This window comes from Canis lupus, chromosome 10, assembly GCF_011100685.1.
Source record: "Canis lupus familiaris isolate Mischka breed German Shepherd chromosome 10, alternate assembly UU_Cfam_GSD_1.0, whole genome shotgun sequence".
NCBI lineage: Eukaryota > Metazoa > Chordata > Mammalia > Carnivora > Canidae > Canis > Canis lupus.
The window spans coordinates 27,190,917-27,214,778 of NC_049231.1; the positions used below are offsets into that span (position 1 = coordinate 27,190,917).

At 42.6% G+C, this 23,862-nt stretch overlaps 1 protein-coding gene and 3 pseudogenes across 21 annotated transcripts in view; 3 read left to right on the forward strand and 1 right to left on the reverse strand.

Moving 5' to 3' along the window:
- The window catches only part of FAM227A (family with sequence similarity 227 member A), a 95,620-nt gene that overhangs the window by 55,411 nt on the left and 16,347 nt on the right, over positions 1 to 23,862 (forward strand). For 20 of the 21 annotated variants that reach the window (XR_005365586.1, XR_005365587.1, XR_005365585.1 and 17 more), the window contains 3 exons: positions 7,165 to 7,322; positions 9,425 to 9,577; positions 23,322 to 23,462. Coding sequence is in view for 17 of the 21 variants with exons in the window: in XM_038550569.1 (XP_038406497.1) it covers positions 7,165 to 7,322; positions 9,425 to 9,577; positions 23,322 to 23,462 (452 nt within the window). In the remaining 4 variants the exon portion in view is untranslated. The remainder of the gene's footprint in view (positions 1 to 7,164; positions 7,323 to 9,424; positions 9,578 to 23,321; positions 23,463 to 23,862) is intronic. The other variant, XM_038550573.1, reaches the window with a different exon arrangement.
- Positions 10,303 to 12,564, forward strand: LOC100685556 (annotated as a pseudogene).
- LOC608258 lies at positions 20,555 to 21,386 on the reverse strand (annotated as a pseudogene).
- On the forward strand, positions 21,610 to 22,149 carry LOC102153107 (annotated as a pseudogene).

Below are 23,862 nucleotides of genomic sequence, written 5' to 3' on the forward strand. Positions count from 1 at the left end.
TCCACACAGGCCTGTTATGTGTGTTGTGTCGATAGAAGGTATTACTTGGTTGATAGAGGTAGGAAGAGGGGAAACCCTATCACAGTGGCACTGAGAACAGTGATGTGAGTTACTCTTCTTTTTTTGTATGTGTGAATTACCCTTCTTACAAGTTATAAGTTATCTTATCTATAGTTATCCACCAGTTAGACCCCCTCCCAAGCCCTCTCCACTTTACTCTCTTCTCTTTCTCCCATCCCCAACTCCTGCTCATTTCTGAGGCAAAGCAGTATAGCCCTCACTCTGCCTTTGACACTAAGCTTCTCACCAAGTGCTAATTGCTGTGTGTTCCTGAGCAAGGACAGTCCCCTTGATGTGGGAAACCAAGGCAAAAGAACAAAACTAAATTTCCCTACTGCCTTTAGCCCACTGACAAGTCCTTTAGACAGAGAGACCTTCCTCTGGGAGTTCAGCTACCTCAACATTGACACTTTGCTAACGGCAAAAGGCAATCTTGGTCTGACCCCCAGGATCCTGTAAGACTACTTTAACATATAAAAATTTATTTGAAAACTTCCTTTTTCTCTACCCCCTAAAATACATGTTGGCAATCATACTGCAAACATTACTGGGATACATTTGAAGGATCTCATGACTTGGGTTTTACTATATATGTTAGGAATCATCCCCCAAGCATATGACCCACTGATATACATCTGAAGGGTCTCATGACTAAGGGTTTATTAGACAGCAATTAATGATCTTTTCCCAACAATAGTTAGCTCCCTCAAGGTCCTGGAAATCTTGCTTCCAAAATTCCTTAGAGACTTACGCTCTCCCTAACCCTCTTACAACTTGAAAGTATGTAATGGGCCGCTCCTCACAACCCCAGTGCAGCTCTTTCTGCTCACAGGTCCTGTCCCCATGCTTTAATAAAACTACCTTTTTGCCTCGAAGATGTCTCAAGAATTCATTCTTGGCTGTAGGCTCCGAAACCCAACATTTTCTACATCACCCTCCCCATGGTAAATTCTGGTATCAGCTAAGACCATTTTATTACATCCACTACACCAGGAATGGAAGAGGACCTTGGGAACTAGATAGAGACATTAGTATCAAAAGCCTGCAGAACAGTGAACAGTAGAGCCTTTGGCTTAACACCAGGAACAAGGAAAGAACTCTCATTTCACCTTCCTTTGAAGTTGTTCTTAATCTGGACATCCAACTTCAGCACTCCCTCAGTTCCCTAGACCTCAAAGGATTTTCCTTACTTTCTTGCAAGCTCCTCCATTCATTGAGAAGAATTTAAAATATATTTACTAGCAGGGTGCTGGGTGGCTACTCTGTTATACATCTGCCTTCGGCTCAAGTTATGATCCCAGGATCCTGGGTTGGAGCCCTGCCTTGGGCTCCCTGCTCAGCGAAGAGCCTGCTTCTCCCTCTCCCTCTGCCCCTTCCCTTGTTCTTGCTCTTGCTCTTGCTTTCTCTCTCTCTCAAACAAAAAAATTTATTTTATTTTTTAAAGATTTTATTTATTTATTAATGAGATATACAGAGAGAGAGAGACAGAGACACAGGCAGAGAGAGAGGCAGAGAGAGAGAAGCAGGCTCCATGCAGGGAGTCCGACGTGGGACTCCAGGATCACACCCTGGGCCGAAGGCAGGTGCCAAACTGCTGAGCTACCCAGGCTGCCCTCAAATAAAAAATTTTTTTTAAATCTTAAAAAATATATTTACTAGTACTTTTTAGATGTTTTATCATGATTTAGAGTGTCCCCTTAAGACATTTAAACATATACACCTATGACCCAACAATTCCATTTCGGATAATCTATCCTGTAGAAAGGTTCATACATGACCATCCTTTACATTAATCTGGACTGGAAAAAAAGGGAAGAAAACTTAAATTTCTGTAGATCAGAAGGTAAATTGTGAAATGCCTATAATATGGATATTGCTGCTATTAAAAACAATGAGAGGTTTCTTTGTTTTATTTTTTTTATTTTATTTTTTTAAGGTGCACTTTTATTATAGCATGGGCACAGAATCCGTGGGCAGAAGGAGCTGAACTGCGATTGTGAAGAGTGACTCATATACTTTTAAGTTTTGTGGGGGAGATGGTAGAAGTAACAGAAGTCTCTAAAAGGGGTTTCTGCATGTTAAAGAAGACTTAGAGAATCCTAGAGGTCTTTGATTTTTAGTCTCTTACAAAACATCAACATTAAGGTGAGTTCCTTGAGGAATGTCACACACTGCTTTTCTCAGGTATTTTATCAGGGGGCTGCAAGTGATAAGGAAATTGAATTTTATCTACATTTCTCTTCCCATTGTTCTCCTCATCATTTTCCCCCCTGAACAATGTTGACCTTTGGGGATCCCTGGATGGCTCAGTGGTTTAGTGCCTGCCTTCAGCCCGGGGCATGATCCTGGAGGCCGGGGATTAAGTCCCACATCAGGCTCCCTGCATGGAGCCTGCTTCTCTCTCTGCCCGTGTCTCTGCCTCTCTCTCTCTCTCTGTGCCTCTCATGAATAAATAAATAAAATCTTAAAAAAAAAAAAAATGTTGACCTTTAAATCTTTTAAGTTGCCGAGGGTAGAAGTTCTCATCTTCTATAACTTCTGTTGAATAAGGGCATAGAGATGTCCCTACCCATGGGTCAACATTAATCAGTTGGGGAATTTATGTTTATATAGGAGTTACAAAGGGTAGAGGCAGCCAAATCCAAGGTAGACAACATATATGGTTCCAGTGAGACAGATTTATAACTTTTATAAGAAGTTAGTTGACAAGGTTTATAGTTCATAAATCAAGAGAATGTTACAGGTAATGCATTTAGATACTGGTGAGTGGAAAAGTAATAAGACATTGTATAGAGTATGATTCCATTTTTATTTTTGAAATATATTCTGGTATAAGATTGGTATGTGCCTACCAGAAGGTTTGGAAGGATACCCAGAAAAGTGTTAATAGTATTTATTCTTAGGGATACAAATGGGAATGAGGGAGACTTTTAGCTCTTACTTTATGCCTTTTTAAAATATTATATGAATTTTTCACAGTGAAAGTGAATTTATTTTGTAAAAAAAAAAGTAATAATAGAGGCTTTCATCCTCAGAGATAGCAGAAAAATGTTCTCTAAGTGTCAAAAAACAAACAAAAAAAAAAACCAACTTCTAAAAAAGGAAGTTCTGTTGGCCCAGAATGAGAAAGAGGACAGTCCCAGTTCAGAACATTTCATTTAACGTACATGCAGAGGGAGGGAGCTGGTTGGAGTCTGTGCAGGAGTTATTAAAAGCACTAAGGATGTTTAGATTGGAGAAGACAAGACATAGAGGAGATCAAGAGCTCTCCTCCAATATTTTAAGGACTAGTCTGTTACACATGGTTCTGGAAGAAGATGGGTTGGAATTACAGAGTCAGATTTTTATCTAAGGTAAGAAAGAACTTCTAAGGGTCCAAGTTGTCATTTAAAACTAGCTTTACCCTCTGTCTCTGCGGCACACTGTCTCTTGGTCTTGTTCCAGCACTGGCTCTCAAACCAACTCATTCCTCTTGCCAGGTCTCTGATGCCAATGCTTCACTCTAGTTCCTACTCTGCTTTCCTCCTGCCCCTTGGATCTGATGCTTCAGAACTTCTCATCTTGCATACTGCCCAGCCTTTGCCCAGTGCTGTGGCTAGGAGCCAGCCCTTCCCACAACTATCCCCAGGTCCCTGTATCCAAGAGCCTTCCTCTCCCTCCCACCTGTGAGGAGAAATCCGATGCTTACCAACATGCTGAAGGTAGTGTGTTCCTTGTTTCCAAAGTTAGGGAAGCAAAAATGGACAGTTACCTGTTGAGAGTGTTATTGAAAGGAGGTATATTAGTTGGAATTATTTGCTTCTAAGTAACAAAAACCTGTCCTTGGCCAACTTGAGCAAAAACTGGAAGAATATTGAGTAGCTAGAAAGTCTGAAATTGAGTCCAAGGACCAGTCCAACTACCAATCATGATAGTTTCAACCCTTGAACTATCTCTTCAAGGTGACGTGTCTGAAATGGGTGAACCTGGGCAGCCTGGATGGCTCAATGGTTTAGTGCCGCCTTCGGCCCAGGGCCTGATTCCGGAGATCCGGGATCAAGTTCTGCGTCGGGCTCCCTGCTTGGAGCCTGCTTCTCCCTCTGCCTGTGTCTCTGCCTCTCTTTCTCTGTGTCTCTATGAATAAATAAATAAAATCTTTAAAAAAAAAATAAATGGGTGAACTCCCATATTTTTCAATCTATGTTTTACCTCACTCAAGACTCAAAATCCCAGGAGCAGGAGCTTTGACTGACCAAGCTTTGACTGTGCCCTGGCTCTAACTGGATAGGTGAGAGGCAGGCTCTGGCAGAGCTGTGAAGGCCTTTGAGGACCCTTCCAGTGGCCCTCACGGAAGAGCAAGACTTTTGACTTAAAGTCCCCTTAAACACAAATGCAGTAGAGGACAGGCACAAGAATTGGGACCTATCAGGAAAGGAGGATGGATCTTGGATTCACTTTAGAATTCTCTGGACTTTGAAAAAAAAAGTTTTTTAACTAAATAATTTCATTAAAGCAAAATAACTGCTATCTACCATCACCGTGATTTCATAGAAGAAAAGTCATTAATACAAAAAAGTAGAAAAGATAATCCCAGAATAAAAGAAAGATCTTAAAGTAAATAAGCTTACTTTATGTCAGATTTATTGCAATATTTTTTTTTCCTCGTTGCCCTCATTTTGCTGGGAGACCAGTAAACACAGATGAGTCCCTGATTTGGCAGTAGGTTTTTAGGGTTTTAGGAATCGTTGGGCCAAATGATCTGTTGGTTCCTTACTAGTCTCAGGTTTCTGTGATCACAGTGGGATCTTGCTGTCAAATAGTAATTCGCCACTGGGGACAGGTTTGCCCCGTAGGAGACTTGGCTATGCCTGGACACCTTTCAGGTCATCACAACTGAAGAAGAAGTTAGAGTCCTACCAGCTTCTAGAGACCAGAGATGCCGCTCAGCATCCTACTATATACAGGACAGCTCCTATCACAAAGTATTATCTGGCCTAACATGTCAAAGTGATGACATTAGGAGACCATACTATAAATAGAAAAAAAACAAACAAACTCATGAAGCAATTAAAATGGAAAGTACTAGAGAATAGTGCGGTCAGATGTTGTCACAGCTCTTATTCACGAGGCTGACTTTTTGAGTTAAATTATATATGCTTCTTTAAAATAAAATGTATTGGGACGCCTGGGTGGCTCAGCGGTTTAGTGCCGCCTTCAGCCCAGGGCGTGATCCTGGAGACCTGGGATCGAGTCCAATGTTGGGCTCCCTGCATGGAGCCTGCTCCTCCCTCTGCCTGTGTCTCTGCCTCTCTCTCTCTCTCTGTGTCTCCCGTGAATAAATAAATAAATAATCTTTTAAAAAATCAATCAATAAATTAATTAATTAAAATGTATTATTTCTTTAAATGCAAAGATAGTACATAATCATTATTGACATTTTTGGGAAAAGGCAGAGGAATATAAGCAAGGAAAACAAATCACTCTTGGCCCCAGCCCATTCTTTCCTGAGATACTTCCTCTCAAATATAGCGTGTCCAAACCAGAGTTTTTTTTTAGATTTTATTTATTTATTCATGAGAGACAGAGAAAGAGAGATAGAGAGAGAAGCACAGGCAGAGGGAGAAGCAGGCTTCCTGAGGGGAGCCCAATGCAGGAGTTGATCCCAGGATCCTGGGATCATGACATGAGCCAAAGGCAGACATTCAATCACTGAGCCACCCAGGTGCCCTACAGCAGACTTTTTTTTTTTTTTTTTTACAGCAGACTTTTTGATTTTCCCACCCCACTAACCTGTCCCTTCCCCGATCCTCCCACCTGAAGCTACTAATACCTACACTTTAGAGTCATCCTTGACTTCTCTTCTCCAGCAAATCCTGCCAATTCTGCTTTCACAGCATATTGCAAATGCCATCCTTCTCACCCCTCTCTGCAACTATTTGGCTCAGTCCCAGCCCAATACACGTCATCCCCAACAGAGACCCCTTAACCACTCCTCTCAGCAGCTTTCACCCACAGCAGGGCTTTCTTTACACCTCAGTCAAAGGGAGCAGTAGAAAAATTAATCCAATTATGTTGAACCCCAGCTCAAACCTTCCAGTGGCTTCCATCACACTTAGAAAAGATCCTCATTCCTATCTCCTCAGGGCCCTCCCTGACCACCTTATGGAAAAGATTCCTCTCCTCTCCAGTCTCTCTTCCCACCATCCTCTACCCCTTGTCCTGTTTGATTCTTATCTAAAGCACCTATTTTCCATAATGTCAAGTTATTCCTTTATTTATTATTATTCCTTTATTGTCTGTGTCTCAATTGTAATGCAAGCTCCATGGGGGCTGGAATTTGTCATTTTCTCAGCTCAATCTCTAGCAACCAGAACAGTATATATCCATGGTAATGACCCAATAAATATTTGCTGAATGAATCATTAACATTTTGGTAACTAATTAAAAAGAAAAAAACATTTTGGTAACTAAGCTCCCAGTCTCCTATCTTTTTTTTAAAACTGGTTTATTTCATAGAAAGTATATAATGCTCTCTACCCGATTTCACATCTCAATTTTTTAATCCATTATATCTGAAGCAGTTTCTTAAGACCAATTCTTTATAAACATTTTAATAGCGGCATAACTATTCCTTGGGACAGAAATATCAATATTTTCTTGAACACTCAGGTTATTCTAACCTTTTGCAATATATATATATATATATATATATATATATATATATATATATATATCTGTTGCGAGCATCTTAGTACTTAAATCATTTTTGTTTGATTTGGGTAATTTCAGGACACCTGGGTGGCTCAGCGGTTGAGCATCTGCCTTTGGCTCAGGGTGTGATCCTGGAGTCCTGGGATCGAGTCCCACATCTGGCTTCCTGCATGGAGCCTGCGTCTCCCTCTGCCTATGTCTCTGCCTTGGTGTGTGTGTGTGTGTGTGTGTGTGTGTGTGTGTGTGTCTCATGAATAAATAAATAAAATCTTTTTAAAAAATAATTTGGGGAATTTCCTTAGGATAGCATCCTAAAATTGTAGTTATTGGACAAAGAACATTGGTACCTTTACATTTCTTAACACGTGCAGTAAAAATGACAATATATCATTTTTTTCACTCTTTCCTACTCAGTCTTACCCAGCCTGCAAAAGCCCTGAGCTGACTTCAAACTTCTTCAACATTTATGGGAAGAGCCCTCTGATTGTGCACTTCCTCCAGAACTACGCCAGTCTACAGCAGCATGGCAAAGACGTGTTGATAGTCAGGAGGGAAAAAACCAAGAGCATCCCATATCCTTTCCACCACGGGCAGGGCACATATTGCTCCAGAGTTCTGTTTCCTCCTTCCAGAAGCAAGGGTGTAGAGAGGCACCCAGCCTTTAGCACAAGTGCCTGGCACATAGTATATGCCCATAAAGGGTAGCCATTGATATGAGCCTAAGGATCAGAATCTTGCTCATTTTAGTTCCAAGTCTGCCTCATGAACTGGCCACATTGAACCTTGAGCAAGTCAGATTTCCCTGGGTGCACAACCTCTTCCTATGTACCAGGGTGAAGGCTAAGTAGGTACTTGAACATGCTTTGCAGCTCAGTAATGCTTCCCAGATGTTCCCTGACCCCAGAATATGTATCAATCAGGATTTGAGTTCTAGGTGTGTGTTTCTTCTAACATTCTCTTCACACACATATATACCCCTCCTCTAGACCCTCCAGCAAATCTCTGGCCCTGTTGTCATTTATCTTAAAGATTTGGTAACCAACTCAGATCTTAAGAAAATAGATGTGACATGTTGGTGTCCTGAGTCCTAGCACTTTACTGTAGGGGGTCAAAATGTGGAATCAAGTCAACCTGAACTCAAGAACCAACTCAATTGTTGACCAGCTAAGTAATCTTGGACAAGTTTCAGCCTCTCTCTGAGCCTCATTTTTTTAATCTATAAAATGGGATAACAACACCTGCCTTCTAGGGCTGTTATGCAGAGTACAGGCACAATAGCAATAAAGGCTTGGGATAGAGCCCAACAGGTAACAAGTGCTTGAAACATTACCTGTCTGCACATAGCTCCCCATCAGGAGGAGCTTTCAGAATGAGCTAGGTAGCACTTGCCCTGTAGAGCTCATATCCCCAAGTTATTTATAAGTCTATATGCAGAGAATAATAGCTTTATTATCTATAGATAATATCTATATAGATATTAATATCTATATATAATAAAGATAACTTTATTATCTATAAAGCACTTTCTCATGGATCACCTCACTGCTCTGTGGACAGTGTAGTGTAGTAGAAGGAGCCTGGGTTGGGGATATACAGCCCAGCTCCATAATCCACTGGCCTTAAGATCTGTGCACAGCTTAACCTCTGAGCTCTATATCTTTTATTTCCTTCCTAAAGTAAGGAGAATTAGGGGCACCTGTGTGGTGCAGTTGGTTAAAGTGTCCAACTCTTGGTTTTGGCTCAGGTCATGATCTCAGGGTCATGGGATTGAGCCTCACTTCAGGCTCCATGCTCAGTGTGGATTCTATTTATCCTTCTCCCCCCTGCTCTCTCTCTCTTCCTCTCTCTCTCTCTCAAATAAATAAATAAATAGAATCTTGAAATAAAATAGAATAAGGGTAAGTATACCAAACCAATAGCATTACAGCCAGGATTAAATAGCATATGGCTGGTTCTAAATAAATAATAACTCATAATTATTATTAACATCATCTAAGGCAGGAATTACTATTCCTATTTTACAGAGAAGAAAATAGAAATGTAGAGGATGACATATCTTGACTGAAATCCCACTCCTGAGATTCTGACCCATCCCGAAGGGGTAGAGAGGGTGGGGAAGGCACAGAAGATTTTTCAACATACAAACATAATATTGGGAATGAGGTCTTGGGACTGAAAGTTGGAATCCCTTCCTCTTCACCACAGTGATAATTAATAGAGTAAGAACTGTGTTTATTCATTTTGTTTTTTACTGAAGTATAGTTGACTTATATTAGTTTCAGGTGTACGGCACAGTGATATGACAATTCTATACATTATGAACTGTTTCCCACACTAAGTATTTCCCACCTGTTACCATACAGAGTGAGAACTTTAGGCAGTCTGAAAAAAGCATTTCCTAGCCCTTCCATCAGCCGGAGGAGAGAAGGGCTTTGTCAAAAGACCAAGAATGGCCTGGCCATAGGGGAGGATAGCTCCTTGCCTTCCCGAGTAGGCCATGGTCAGAGAGCAGGAGTCATTTCCTGCTCAGATTTCAGTGATCCGGTGGAGAAACAGGTCATTTCCCCCACTCTGGCATCTCACCCCCCTCTCCATGTAGGACACCATCCTGCTGGTAATGCTCAGAGTCAATACCAACTGACAGTGTGGGGTCTTCCTTGACGGCAGATGCCACTGAATCTGTCCTGACCTATGCCGAGGTCATCGACCTGACCCTGAGTAACATGAAGAAGCGGAAGGAAAACTTCCACCAACTGAACCGACTCCACTGGAATGAATGGAAATATTTTGATGAGTACCTAAAGGGACTGCAAGAAAACTTCCTCAGGTACTTAAGGGTTTTAGGGAAGGGGCATTGTTTGAGCATCTGTCTTGTTGCATGTGATGATTAAAAGACAATTTTTTTTCAAGAGAATATTAAATCGTTTATTGATTACACATGATAATGGATGATACACAAGCTTTAATCCCATCTATAATTTTATCTGATACCATAATTCAATTTAGATATATTGCATAGGATGTGCCAACAATCATAATAACCAAATAAACTCCAGGACTTTGCTTGGGTGACCCTTTTAATGGTGAACTCCAGGTCACAACACATTAACTGTCAGTTCAACCACACCAAGGTTTGTGGAGACAATGGCTTCTGTGCCCAAGCAGGTTGCAAATAAATTTCGAATGGAACCTGGCATCACCCTGAAGGAATTCTAACTTCACACTGTTGGGGTAGTTTACCAAGATGGCTTCAGAGTAGACTAACTTTACACAGCATATTTTAAAAAAGACACATTTATTCAGTGTAAAAGACAATTTTTAAAAAAGATTTTATTTTTAAGTAATCTGTATACCTCAAACTCACAACCCCAGGAACAAGAGTTGTATATTCCACTGACCAAGCCAGCCAAGCACCTCTGCACAAGACAATTTCTTTTTTAAATGCATTTTAAAGATGTATTTATTTTATTTTGAGAAAGAGCAGGAGTAAGAATGGGAGGTACAGAGGGAGAGGGCGAGAATCTGGAGCAGACTCCCTGCTGAGCGTGGAGCCCAACCTGGAGCTCAATCTCACAACCTGAGCAAAACCAAGAAGTAGACACTTAACTGACTGTGCCACCCAGGCGCCCCTGCATGTGACAATTTTTAATTGGAGGCCTAGCCCTGGGACTATCTCAAGCACATTCAGCTTTCTTGTGGTCAGAATGTAAATTCCAGAATAACAGAGAATAGATCTTTCTTTTAAAAATCCTATAAATCCTTCCAGTCTTTTCTCCTGGGCCCATAAAGGAGTATCTGGGTTTTAGACTTTAATCTGGTTTTTAGACTTTGTTTTCCTACTTAGCAGCATATTATGGATATTTTCCTATGCCTTCTGACTTTTTCAATATTTTTATTTTATTTAGAAAATTTTCAGACCTGCCAGAAATGTTGAAAGGATAGTGCAGTGAACACCATATGACCTCACTGTGTTTACCAATTATTTACATTTTGCCATTTCTCTCTCTGGTAATTAGGTCAAATTCAAATTTCCCCATTTTTCCCCAAAATATCTTTTTTTGGTTTTCCTTGCTGCTGCTCCAGGATCCAATCAAAGATTGGGAATTCTAAGTCGCCATTACTCTGAGGAGAGAACAGTTGGTAGTGGGGTGCAAAAATGCAGAGCAATAAAACCTTTAACTTGGAGAAGCAAAACCATACTCCAAGGAAGCAGCAGCAGCAGCACCAACAGCAGCAGCCACCACCGCCACCAATACCTGCAAATGGGCAACAAGTCAGCAGCCAAAATGAAGGCTTGACTATTGACCTGAAGAATTTTAGAAAACCAGGAGAGAAGACCTTCATCCAACATAGCTGGCTCTTTGTGGGCAATCTTCCTCCTGATATCACTGCCGAGGAGATGAGGAAACTATTTGAGAAATATGGGAAAGCAGGCAAAGTCTTCATTCATAAGGATAAAGGCTTTGGTTTTATCCACTTGGAAACATGAACCTTAGCGGAAATTGCCAAAGTAGAATTGGGCAACATGCCACTTTGTGGAAAGCAGCTGCGTGTGTGCTTTGCCTGCATCCCTCACGGTCCAAAACCTTCCTCAGTATGTTTCCAATGAACTGCTGGAGGAAGCCTTTTCCATGTTTGGCCAGGTGGAGAGGGCTGTAGTCATCGTGGATGATCGAGGAAGGCCCTCAGGAAAAGGCATTGTTGAATTCTCAGGGAAGCCGGCTGCTTGGAAAGCTCTGGACAGGTGCAGTGAAGGCTCCTTCCTGCTAACCACATTTCCTCGGCCTGTGACTGTGGAGCCCATGGACCAGTTGGATGATGAAGAGGGACTTCCAGAGCGGATATAGTTTTTCTTTCCAGAGAAACTGGTTATAAAGAACCAGCAATTTCACAATTAGCAAGAGCAACCACCCAGATTTGCACAGCCTGGCTCCTTGGAGTATGAGTATGCCATGCGCTGGAAGGCACTGATTGAGATGGAGAAGCAGCAGCAGGACCAAGTGGACCACAACATCAAGGAAGCTCTTGAGAAGCTGGAGATGGAGATGGAGGCTGCTTGCCATGAGCACCAGGTCATGCTAATGAGACAGGATTTGATGAGGCGTCAAGAAGAACTTAGGAGGATGGAAAAGCTGCACAACCAAGAAGTGCAAAAACGAAAGCAACTGCAGCTCAGGCAGGAGGAGTCATGCAGGCGCTGAAGGGAAGAGATGCGGCGGCAACAGGAAGAAATGATGCAGCGACAGCAGGAAGGATTCAAGGGAACATTCCCTGATGCGAGAGAACAGGAGATACGGATGGGCCAGATGGCTATGGAAGGTGCTATGGGCATAAACAACAGAGGTGCCATGCCCCCTGCTCCAGTGCCAGCTGGTAGCCCAGCTCCTCCAGGACCTGCCACTACAATGCCAGATGGAACCTTGGGATTGACCCCACCAACAACTGAACGCTTTGGCCAGGCTGCTACAATGGAAGAAATTGGGGCAATTGGTAGAACCCCTCCTGCATTCAACCGTGCAGCTTCTGGAGCTGAATTTGCTCCAAACAAACGTCGCCGATACTAATAAAAATTTCAATGTCTAGTTTCCCAAAAACCCTTAAAAGAAGGACCCTTTTTGGACTACCCAGAATTCTGGCCTGGAAAAGTGTTAGGGATTCCTCCCAATAGTTAAGTCGTCCTTGCCTATACTACTCTGAGGGAGTTTACTGGAGGCTGAGGGCAAGGAAGGGGCAACAGTTAACAAATCAGGTCTGTGTGGTATATTGTTTAACTAATTGATTCTGTGTGGTGCATTCCTGAAGCCTCATGTGATTGTTGAGGGTCTTGGGGGGGGTGGGACCATGGCAAAATGGATACAGTTAGAGCCCCATTAATCTTGATCATTCCATTCTTGTCCATCCTGTTCTTTTTGCTTTCTCATTCTTTTTTTTTTTTTTTTTTTTTTTAAGATTTTATTTATTTATTCATGAGAGACATAGAGGGAGCGAGAGCAGAGGGAAAAGCAGGCTCCACGCAGGGAGCCTGACTCGGGACTCGATCCTGGGACTCCAGAATCATGTCCTGGGCCAAAGGCAGGCGATAAACCACTGAGCCACCCAGGGATCCCATGCTTTCTCATTCTTAAATCCTCCAACCCCATAGACACTGCCACATACATCACAAAAACAAACATCCCCCAATTACTTTAACCCCATTCCATTCACTCACAGGTGGGAATTCAGGCAAATGTCCACAGAGGCCACAGACAACATACATATGATTCTGTTATATCCCGTATATTAACCCCTTCAGGTCCTTTTTTTTTAAGATTTATTTATTTATGATAGACATAGAGAGAGAGAGAGAGGCAGAGACACAGGAGGAGGGAGAAGCAGGCTCCATGCTGGGAGCCCGACACGGGACTCGATCCCGGGACTCCAGGATCGCACCCTGGGCCAAAGGCAGGCGCTAAACCACTGAGCCACCCAGGGATCCCCCCCACTTCATGTCCTAAGGAAGACCTTTCTCTTAGAGATTTTCATTTTAGTGTATCTTTTAAAAATCTTGTGTTAAGTTGCCTCCATCTTTTAGGGACCTGGTAAGGACAACCCAGGAATGGCCCTTTTATGTCTATGATGCTGTTCACAGCTTTTCTTTTCTGTTTTTTGTTTTTGTTTTTTTTTTTGTTCACAGCTTTTCTTGATAGGCCTAGTACAATCTTGGGAACAGGGCTGCTGTATGCTGAAGGCCAGGCAGTAGCTCTTAGCCTTGCCAATCTTAGGTAGTTATGCTGTGCATTTTTTTTTATTGCTGTACCATGTTGGATTTGTCCCTGATATCCTTGGAGTTTTTCTGAGAAATGGAGCAGTAATGCAGCATCAACTTATTAAAATATGTTTTAAGCCTTTAAAAAAAAAGGATTGGGAATTCTATTTTGTATAGAAAATGTTGTTGTATCTCTTTGGTGCCTTTTCATCTATACCAGTGCCCTGCCCCCACCTTTCTTGTTATTCCCTGAATCAATTATTACATTATTAATTTTTTTATGACAGACTTTTTTGAAAAGCTCAAGCCACATTCTGGATATTTCTGATTATTTCTTCAGAGTATCATTTAACTTATTCCAAAATGCCCTGTATTTCTTTTAAACTGGACATTGGGGATATACTAGATGCTTGAGAGGATTCAGGGAAGATCTTTTCACTGAGAATACCTCATAGATGATGTTGTATATGCTCACCACACTGCATCAGGAGATGCTCAGTGTCCGGTCAGCCAGCTCAGCCAGATAGATGGTTTCTTCCAGACCTCTCCACTGTAAGATTCCTGTTTTACATAGTTAGTCTGTAATAAGTGGTATGACTCTTTCTTTTTTTTTTTTTTTTTAAGATTTTATTTATTCATGAGAGAGGCAGAGACTCGGGCAGAGGAAGAAGCAAGCTCCATGCAGGAAGCCCAATGTGGGACTCGATCCCGGAGTCTCCGGGATCATGCCCTGAGCCAAAGGCAGATGCTCAACTGCTGAGCCACCCAGTGTCCCAAGTGCTGTGATTCTTTGAGACTGAACGACCTGCTCTCCCCAAACCTTCACCCAGTGGTTTTAGCATCATTGATGGTCTTTGCCTGAATCAATTATTTTATTCAGGGTTGTACCTGACTTTCTACTTCCACCATCCCTTCTGCATTTATCAGCTGACACTTTTCTCTATAAAGAAGAACTTGCCTTCTTTTGCTCCTTATCTCCCCCTCATGTCTTCTCTGCTTGATAATATTCTCATGTGGATATCCTGGCTGCAAAAGAAGCTTAGGAAATATTTGGCAAAGAAAAATGAGATTTCCATGCCTAGACCAGAGTGGAATTTCATTACCCAAAATAACACTGGATTTGGTTATCAATGGAAAAAGGGGGGATTGCTGGGGGTTTTTTGTTTTTTGTTTTTTTGGTCCAATATCTGCCATCATAGGAGAGAAAGAAAACAATAAGCACATAGGTAACTTTGTTTTACAAAGTGATACAGCTGAGTTATTCCCAAATTATGATACACACATAAAAGCCTGTTGAGCAGCAGCACCACAAAAATGCATTTCAGCCTAAATGTTCATCAAAAGGTGATTGGTTAACAAGGTATCATATGTGCAAACTCTGCAGTGAAGAAAAATGGTCATGTTGATCTAGTAGTCTTTTTTTTTTTTAGTAGTCTTCTTTTATAAGGAAGAATGGTCATGACATATTATTGGACAAAAAAAAATCAGGATATGAAATAGTGTGTTTAAGAGGCACAGCTGTTTATCCCCATTTTACAGAAGCCAAGGTCAAGGACAGAACCTTAGAGAGCCACCACATATGTATGGAGGGCAAAATATGGGGCTGAGGAGAGGAGTGGCCACAGGGAAAGAAGAGCCTGTATGTAAAGGTGCACCAATCCTGATGCTGAGGGAACAAAGGGCTTGGGGAAGCAGTGATTAGCAGTTGGGGTGCCAGATGCAGACTCATGGGGCTGAGACAGATTTGGTGATTTGGTAGAGAGCGGTCTTCACAGGCCTGAAGTCACACACTGGAGCCTGGAGCATTAGGGAGAAGGTATGGCTCCCCATGGTGACTGAGATTGCTAGGAAGCAGAAGGAGCAAAATTTGGCACCAAAAAAGGCAAGATTGGATGGTGAGTAACAAGGCTGTTTCAGTGTAAAGTGGGAGACCCAAGCCTGTGTGAAGGGGGAAGGATTGGAGAGATGCAGGTGATGGTCAGGACTGGGGAAGGGGGAGGACCCATTCTTTTTTTTTTTTTTTTTAATTTTTATTTACTTGAGAGGGAGAGAGAACACGAGTGAGGGGAGGGGCTGGGCTAGGGGAGAAGCAGACTCTCCACTGAGCAGGGAGCTTGACACAGGGCTCTATCCCAGGACCCTGAGATCATGACCTGAGCTGAAGGTAGATGCTTAACCAACTGAGCCACCCAGGTGCCCCCATAGGAACTGCTCTTTAGGGTTCTGTGTTTTTGTATCTGTTTCTATAGTTCATTATGCTTTGTTTCTTCTATATTTCACTCATTGTTCCAACAAATATTTTCAGCGACTTCTATGCACCAGGTGTTACCTGTTGCATATATTTTGTGATGTCTGTCTCTCCCAATAGTTGTTAACAATCCTTGAAGGTGGGATCCTTGGAATGGTGGAGGCTTAGGATTTTTTACTTACTAGCTCTGTGACATCGGACCAGTAACATATATGGCGGAGCTTCCATTCCTTTGTTGGTTAAATGAAGATAGATAGTATTTCCTACTTTGGAGAGTTGTTCTGATCAAGTAAAATAAGGCACATAAAGTCTATTTATAGGATCAAGCCCATAGTAAGTAATTCTATCACTTAGAATTAGGTTTAGCTTCAAGTGACAGAACTCAAAATAGTAGCTAAAACAAGATGCAAGGGCACCTGGGTGGCTCAGTGGTTGAGCATCTGTCTTTGGCTCAGGTCGTGATCCCAGGGTCCTGGGATCAAGTCCCACATTAGGCTCCCCACCGGGGAGCCTCTCCCTCTCCCTATGTCTCTGCCTCTCTATGTCTCTCATGAATAAATAAATAAAAATCTTAAAAAAATAGAATAAGCAAATCTATTTTTTATTTAAAAAGTTGTTCAGGAGATATGGCAGGTCACAGTCTCAGGGACCCAAGCCCCTTTTGTCTTATTTCTCCATAATCCTTTGCCCATGATTTAGCCTCTTAGTGCTCAGGCTCCAGCCATCAGGTCTATATTCCAGCCAATAGAAGGGAAGATGAGTCCAAAGAAATGCATTCCTCCTGTTAGTCACAAATAAACCTTCCATTTTTCATTCCATTGGCGAGAACTTAGCCCCCATAGTTATACATAGCTATGGCATTAGCAAGGCAAAAATAATTTAGGGCTAATATTAAATTTATTCAAGATTAAGTCTACAGCATATGTGCTTCAGAAATATATAAGGATATCCTTGTTTAATACAGGCATCCTTATTAGGTGAATTATAGTATAGGTATTATAGGTCAGTAAAAACTTTGTAATTATGTGTTAGCAATCTCATTGCTAAATATTTTCATTTTTTTTTTTTAAGATATATTTATTCAGTCAGAGAGAGCGAGAGAGAGGCAGAGACATAGGCAGAGGGAGAAGCAGGCTCCATGCAGGAAGCCCGATGCAGGACTCGATTCCGGGTCTCCAGGATCACACCCTGGGCTGCAGGTGGCGCTAAACCGCTGTGCCACCAGGGCTGCCCCGATATTTTCACTTTTTGTTGGATAAGGCATAATCAAGAAGCTCAGCATGCCTTCTGTTAATAAATTGATTCTCAGAATTTTGTTTACAAAAGAAAATGGTGGCCTTAAAACACATCTGTGTTATTAGGGGCACCTGGGTAGCTCAGTCAGTTAAGTTGACTCTTGTTTTTGGCTCAGCTCATGATCTAAGTATACTGGGATGGGGCCTTATGTTGGGCTCCACCCTCAGTGGGGAGTCTGCTTGAGATTCTCTCTCTCTCTCTCTCTCTCTGCCTCTCCTCTGACCCCCTGCATATGCTCACACGTACTCTCTTTCTCAAATATATCTTAAAAAAAGAACACACATCTGTGCTGTTAGACATCAGGGCAGGACTACCCTCGGGGTATGATTGAGTAGGGTTTGGATGAGGGGGCTCCTGGGTAGCTGGCAGTATTCTGTTTCTTAATCTGGTGCTGGTTACATGAGTGTGCTCAGTACACGAAAACTCATTGAGCTGTGCATTTAGAGTATGAACTCTTTGGTATCTGTGTTCCAAAGGAACATATTAAGGAACTCACTATATTGGGGCATTGTTTTTCTTTGTAGATGTTATAATGGTTTTGTAGTTACCTTATTTTTTAAGAGTCATGTCTGAGTTATCTAATGAAGTGTTTATGGATGAAATGACATGGTATCTAGGATTTGCTTTTAAAAATCACCCGTGGCTCAGCGGGTGGCTCAGCGGTTTTGGGCCGCCTTCAGCCCAGGGCCTGATCTGGAATCCTGGGATCGAGTCCCACACCGGGCTCCCTTCATTGAGCCTCCTTCTCCCTCTGCCTGTGTCTCTGCCTCTCTCTCTCTCTCTGTCTCTCATGAATAAATAAATAAAATCTTAAAAAAAATAAAATAAAATCACCCATTTGGGGTGGGGATGGTAGGGGTGCAAAAGGAGTAGTGGATAATTCAAGATTAGCCTTGTGTTGGTAACTATTGAAGCTAGGTAATGGGTAAATGGTGTTGATTATGCAGTTTTCTTTAGTTCTGTATATTTTTTGAAGCTTTGGCCATAACAAAAACAAAAGGTGCAAATGCCCTATAGAATATTACTTTTAGGAGGGTTAGAACTCTTTTGGGACCTCAGTTACCACTTATTTCCCAAATAGAGCCTATCAGTTAGGAGCACTGGCTTTGAAATTAGACTGACGTTCCGTTTATGAATCACTTAGTGTGTGTGAGGCTTGGATACCAGCACAGGACTCAGAGTTGAAAGTCTGCAGCTGGGGAGACCTGGAGCAGTCCCCCTTAGAAAAGGCAATCCAGGGGGCATCCCGGGTAGCTCAGCGGTTTAGCACCATCTTTGGCCCAGGGCGTGATCCTGGGGACCCCGGATCGAGTCCCATGTCAGGCTCCCTACATGGAGCCTACTTCTCCCTCTGCCTCTGTCTGCGCCTCTCTCTCTCTCTCTCTCATGAATAAATAAAAATATATAAAAAAAAAAAAGTGCACTTGGGTGGCTCAGTTCGTTAAGTATCTACCTTCTTCAGCTCAGGTCATGATCCCAGGACCATGATTGAGTCCTGCATTAGGCACCCTGCTCAGCCTGGAGCCTGCTTCTCCCTCTCCCTCTGCCTGCTGCTTTGCCTACTTGTTCTCTCTCTCTCTCTGTGTGTGTCAAATAATTAATTAAGTAATTAAGTAATTAAAAGAAAAGAATACAAATACCCACCATTTGCTTCAACGTGGATGGAACTGGAGGGTATTATGCTGAGTGAAGTAAGTCAGTCGGAGAAGGACAAACATTATATGTTCTCATTCATTTGGGGAATATAAATAATAGTGAAAGGGAATATAAGGGAAGGGAGAAGAAATGTGTGGGAAATATCAGAAAGGGAGACAGAACGTAAAGACTGCTAACTCTGGGAAACGAACTAGGGGTGGTAGAAGGGGAGGAGGGCGGGGGGTGGGAGTGAATGGGTGACGGGCACTGGGGGTTATTCTGTATGTTAGTAAATTGAACACCAATAAAAAATAAATTAAAAAAAAAAAGAAAAGAAAAGAAAAGAAAAAGAATGAAAAGGCAATCCAGAGTCTCGGCTGTAGATAGAGAAAGAGCCTAGCTTGCACGTTGCAGGTGGATCATGCATTGAGTGAGATGGCCCGGGGCCATAAACACCTAATAAGTTCTGGCTGCTGGAGAACTTCATTTACATGCGAGTCTAAAGCCCTGATCCTCAAACTTATCTGGGGGCAGAGCACTCCCAATTCAGAATCCTCTTTGCAGAACTCTATGAGATATTTCAAAATATGATTCTGTCACAAACTAAAGATGCTTTTTCTAGTGGAAAATATGAGTCTAAGGCATGTGCAGACTTCAACATCTCAAGAAATAACAATATAGAAAATAAGTTACATCAGTGTTTTTTCTGTTAGAAAATGTGATCATTGGAGGGCACCTGGGTGGCTCAGTGGGTGAGTGTCTGCCTTTGGCTCAGGTCGTGATCCCAGGGTCCTGGGATCGAGTCCCACATCGGGCTCTCCACAGGGAGCCTGCTTCTCCCTCTGCCTGTGTCTCTGCCTCTCTCTCTCTCTGTGTCTCTCATGAATAAATAAAATTTAAAAAAAAAGAAGAAAATGTGATCACTGGGGTGCCTGGGTGGCTCAGTGGATGAAGCATCTGCCTTCAGCTCAGGTCATGATCCCAGGGACCAGGGATGGAACCCAGTGTCAAGGTCTCTGCTCAGCTGAGAGTCTTCTTCTCTCTCTCCCTCTGACTCTCCCCATGCTTGTGTTCTCTCTTGCTCATTCTCTCTCTCAAATAAATAAATAAGATCTTTAAAAAAGAAAAGAAAGAAAAGAAAAGAAAAAAGAAAAGAAAAGAAAGAAAATGCGACCATAACAAGGACAAATGCAATTTGCTGCTCTTCTTTGCCTCTTCGTCGCAACCACAAGCAGGCTCCCCAGGGGTAAGAAAAAGTTGTGGCAGAAGATCCCAAAAGTAAGAATGTTGTGTCAACCGAATTTCTTCCTTTGACTTGGGAAAAATGCCCATTGTTGGAATAGCCATTGGTTTTGATACAGGCAGGTTGAGTCTAAGGACCGAGGAGAGTCCCCCAACACGGCCAAGAGGGTCCTTGGCTTCACACAGGATAGAAATCAAATGTAAGCCAGAGAAAGTGAAAACAGAATTAATTGAATAGTATAAATGATGGGTCGAGAATAGTAGACAGAACGTTTGGGAGACTTGGAAAGGAAAGGAGAATGAGTCTTGTCAGTGCCTGGGGTTAGGGAGTTTACACTGGAAAGGGGTCTAGGGTACTTGTTTCTTTAGGAGTCGAAAGTAGGGCCCAACCAGAGGTAAGTGCCAGGTGAGCAACAGGCATTTTTTTTAAAGATTTTATTTATTTATTCATGAGAGACAGAGATAGAGAGAGAGGCAGACACACAGGCAGAGGGAGAAGCAGGCTCCATGCAAGGAGTCTGATGTGGGACTCGATCCTGGGTCTCCAGGATCAGGCCCTGGGGCTGAAGGCGGCGCTAAACCGCTGAGCCACCTGGGCTGCCCAACAGGCATTATTCCATCAATTACCGAAAGTAGGGGTATTTTTTTTTTTTTTTCTGTTCAGGAAGCATTTTATTGTTGCTCCAAGTTTTAGGAGTTTTCACTGACAGATAATCAATACTTTCAGAAAACCTCCCGCATGGCCCTGCTCAGCTTCTGAATCTTGGTTCCTGCAGACATATCAGCATATTTCTCTCCAATACGGACAATCATTCCCCCCATGATTGATGGATCAACCTTAACTTCCAATTTTAATACTTGGCCTTTGCTTAGGAAGCTCTTCAGGACCGTTTTTAGTTCAGTAAGAGTGGCTTCATCCAAAGGAGACGCGGTGGTCACTGTGCATGGCACTTCTCCACGGTGCACACTCATCATGGTGGAAAAGGCAGAAATGACTCCAGGGGTATTGTTCAAGCGACCCTTCTCAGCAAGCAAATTGATCAGGTTGGATGTGATAGGAGAGAACCTCTCTTTTGCTGTCACGTCATTTAGGCTTTTCACTTTCACGGAACGCTTTATGTAGGGATTCATAATGGAAGCAGCCATTTTAGGTTCCTTCAAGATTTGTGCTACTCTCAACAATTCCTTTTCTACTTGTTCCAGTTTATTCTGTTTTGATGCAGCAGAATAAAGAGCAGTGGCATCGCGACCTTCGATACCATGTATCTGAACAGGTGGCCTCACAAGCTTGGAAAACGGCCTGACCACAGACGTGCTAAAGCACCGCACCTGCCGGGACAGCCCGGACACCGCTGGGGCGGCCATCTTCTCCGGGGGGCTGTAGGTCAAACCCCAGGTAGGGGTATTGATGTCAGTGTCAGCCTGGAACTTGTTTGAAATCTGGTTCTTAGACATTATTAGGTGTTTGCGGCCCCTGGGCAAAATTTAGAGAAGGATTAACTTTCTTGCTTCCCCCTCAAAGTGGGAACATAGCTTTTTTGACTTATTCTGAAATGGGGCCTAGTAGAAAAACAGCAGAGATAGAGCCTTTCTAAAATGGAGTCCCTTCAGGGGCACCTGGGTGGTGAGTCGGTTGAGTGTCCATCAGATTGTGATCTCAGGTTGTAGGATCAAGGTCTGTGTTGGGCTCTGCCCTCAGCACGGAGTCTGCTTGTCTCTATCTCTCTCTACTCCTCCCCCTACTTGTATGCATGCTTACTCTCTCTCTCTCTTTCACTCTCCAATCAATCAATTAACTTTTAAAATCTTAAAAGTAGGGGAGCCTGGGGGGTCTGCCGTGGAAACAAGATGACGAAGGGGACGTCATCATTTGGAAAGCGTCACAATAAGATGCACACGTTGTGCCACCGCTGTGGCTCTAAGGCCTACCACCTTCAGAAGTCCACCTGCAGCAAGTGTGGCTACCCTGCCAAGCGGAAGAGAAAGTATAATTGGAGTGCCAAGGCTAAAAGACGGAATACCACTGGGACAGTCGAATGAGGCACCTAAAAATTGTATACCACAGGTTCAGGCATGGATTCTGTGAAGGAACGACACCTAAGCCCAAGAGGGCAGCTGTTGCAGCATCCAGTTCATCTTAAGGATTTCAACGATTAGTCAAAATAAACGTTCTGGTTTAAAAAAAAAAAAATAGGGGAGCCTGGGTGGCTCAGTCAGTTGAGCATGTGACTTCAGTTTAGGTCATGGTCTCAGGGTCCTAGGATGGAGCTAATGTTAGACCCCATGCTCAGTGGGGAGTCTGTCTCTTCTTCTGCCCCTCCCCCCACTCATGCTCTTTCTCTCTCTGAAATAAATAAATAAAATCTTTAAAATAAATAAAATAAAATAGTCCCTTCAGCTTCCCTACCTCAGTTTAGGCCAATATCAATGCTATTTTTTAATATCAGTCTTTCAACATCTATCCTCCATAAATAGAGAAGTCTATGACAGAATCTTAATTCACACAAATACATTTTTATTGTTATTTTGCCTACCTTGAGTGCCCATAACCTGCTTCTTCATCAAATGTCTACTCACATTTCAAAAGTCAGCCAGTGTATCACCCAATTTGGCATTTCCGTTGTGTACCCCATGCTTATCTGAACACACTCCAGTGAAAACCGTCTAGAACACCAGCAACAGCAGCTGGCATCTCTCAAGCACTTCCTTTGTTTATTGTGTACCAGACGCTGAGCTAAGCACTTGACCTATGGTAACCCAGACCTCACTACAACCCTAGGTTCTATTTTTTAAAATATTTTTTTAACAAAGGTTTGTAATTAATTTGACAGAAAGAGAGAGAGAGGGAGAAAGCACGAGCAGAGGGAGGGGCAGAGGGAGAAGCAGACTCCCCACTGAGCATGGAGCCCACTGCAAGGTTCCATCCCAGGACCCCAGGATCATGATCTGAGCTGAAGGCAGATGCTTAACCGACTGTGCCACCCAGGCACCCCTACACTAGATTCTATTATCTTCTCTCCACACTGGTGGGGAGAAGTTAAGTAATTTGCCTAAAGGCACACAGTAAGCAACAGATCCCCAACTTGAAATCAGCTTGCCTTCCAATTCAGCTTTCTTTTAGATTGTTGATTTCTTCTCCTGTCCTCCTAATTTGAATATATCTTCCCTGAATTCAGGGACCATGTCCTCTTCCTCTCTGTGGCCCAAGGACTGATATGACCCCTAGCACACAACACAGGCTCCAGACTGTTTCTGCTATGTAGTCATCTCTCTGTTTTAGTCAGTTGCTCTTGAATGAATCAGTTTGTAAATATTTGTTTCTCTTTACATATGAAAAAAAGGAGTGAAAAGGTCATGCTGACTCTTAAGTATTTTTCTGTATGTGCCCTTGTGATTTCCCCACAGGGATGTGAAGAACGTTGATCAAAGAGCATTAGAAAAAAAGAAGGCAAACCACATGTTCATCCAACCTTCAAGCTTCCTTGAGGAATCCTTTGACAAGAAACGTAGAGGAAGTCATGAGAGGGAGACTGCGTTTCTTTCAAGGTTTGTTCTAACAAAAACCATGGAAAAGTGGAAATACAAACACTGTTTTTTTTTTTTTTAAAGTAAACTTCACACACAGTATGGAGCTCAACATGGGGCTTGAACTCACAACCCTGAGATCAAGACCTGAGCTGAGACCAAGAGTCAGATGCTTAACTAATTGAGCCACCCAGGCACCCCTGTCAGAATTTTTTTTTAAGATTTTATTTATTTATTTGAGAGAGAGAGAGAGAAAGCCCAAGCAGGAGGAGGATGGGAGGAGAGAGACCAGCAAACTTCCCATTGAGTGAGATGCCCAACACAGGGTTCAGTCCTAGGACCCTGAGATCATGACCTGAGATGAAGTCAGATGCCTAACCAACTGAGCCACCCAGGTGCCCCTAGAATTCTTAATACATGG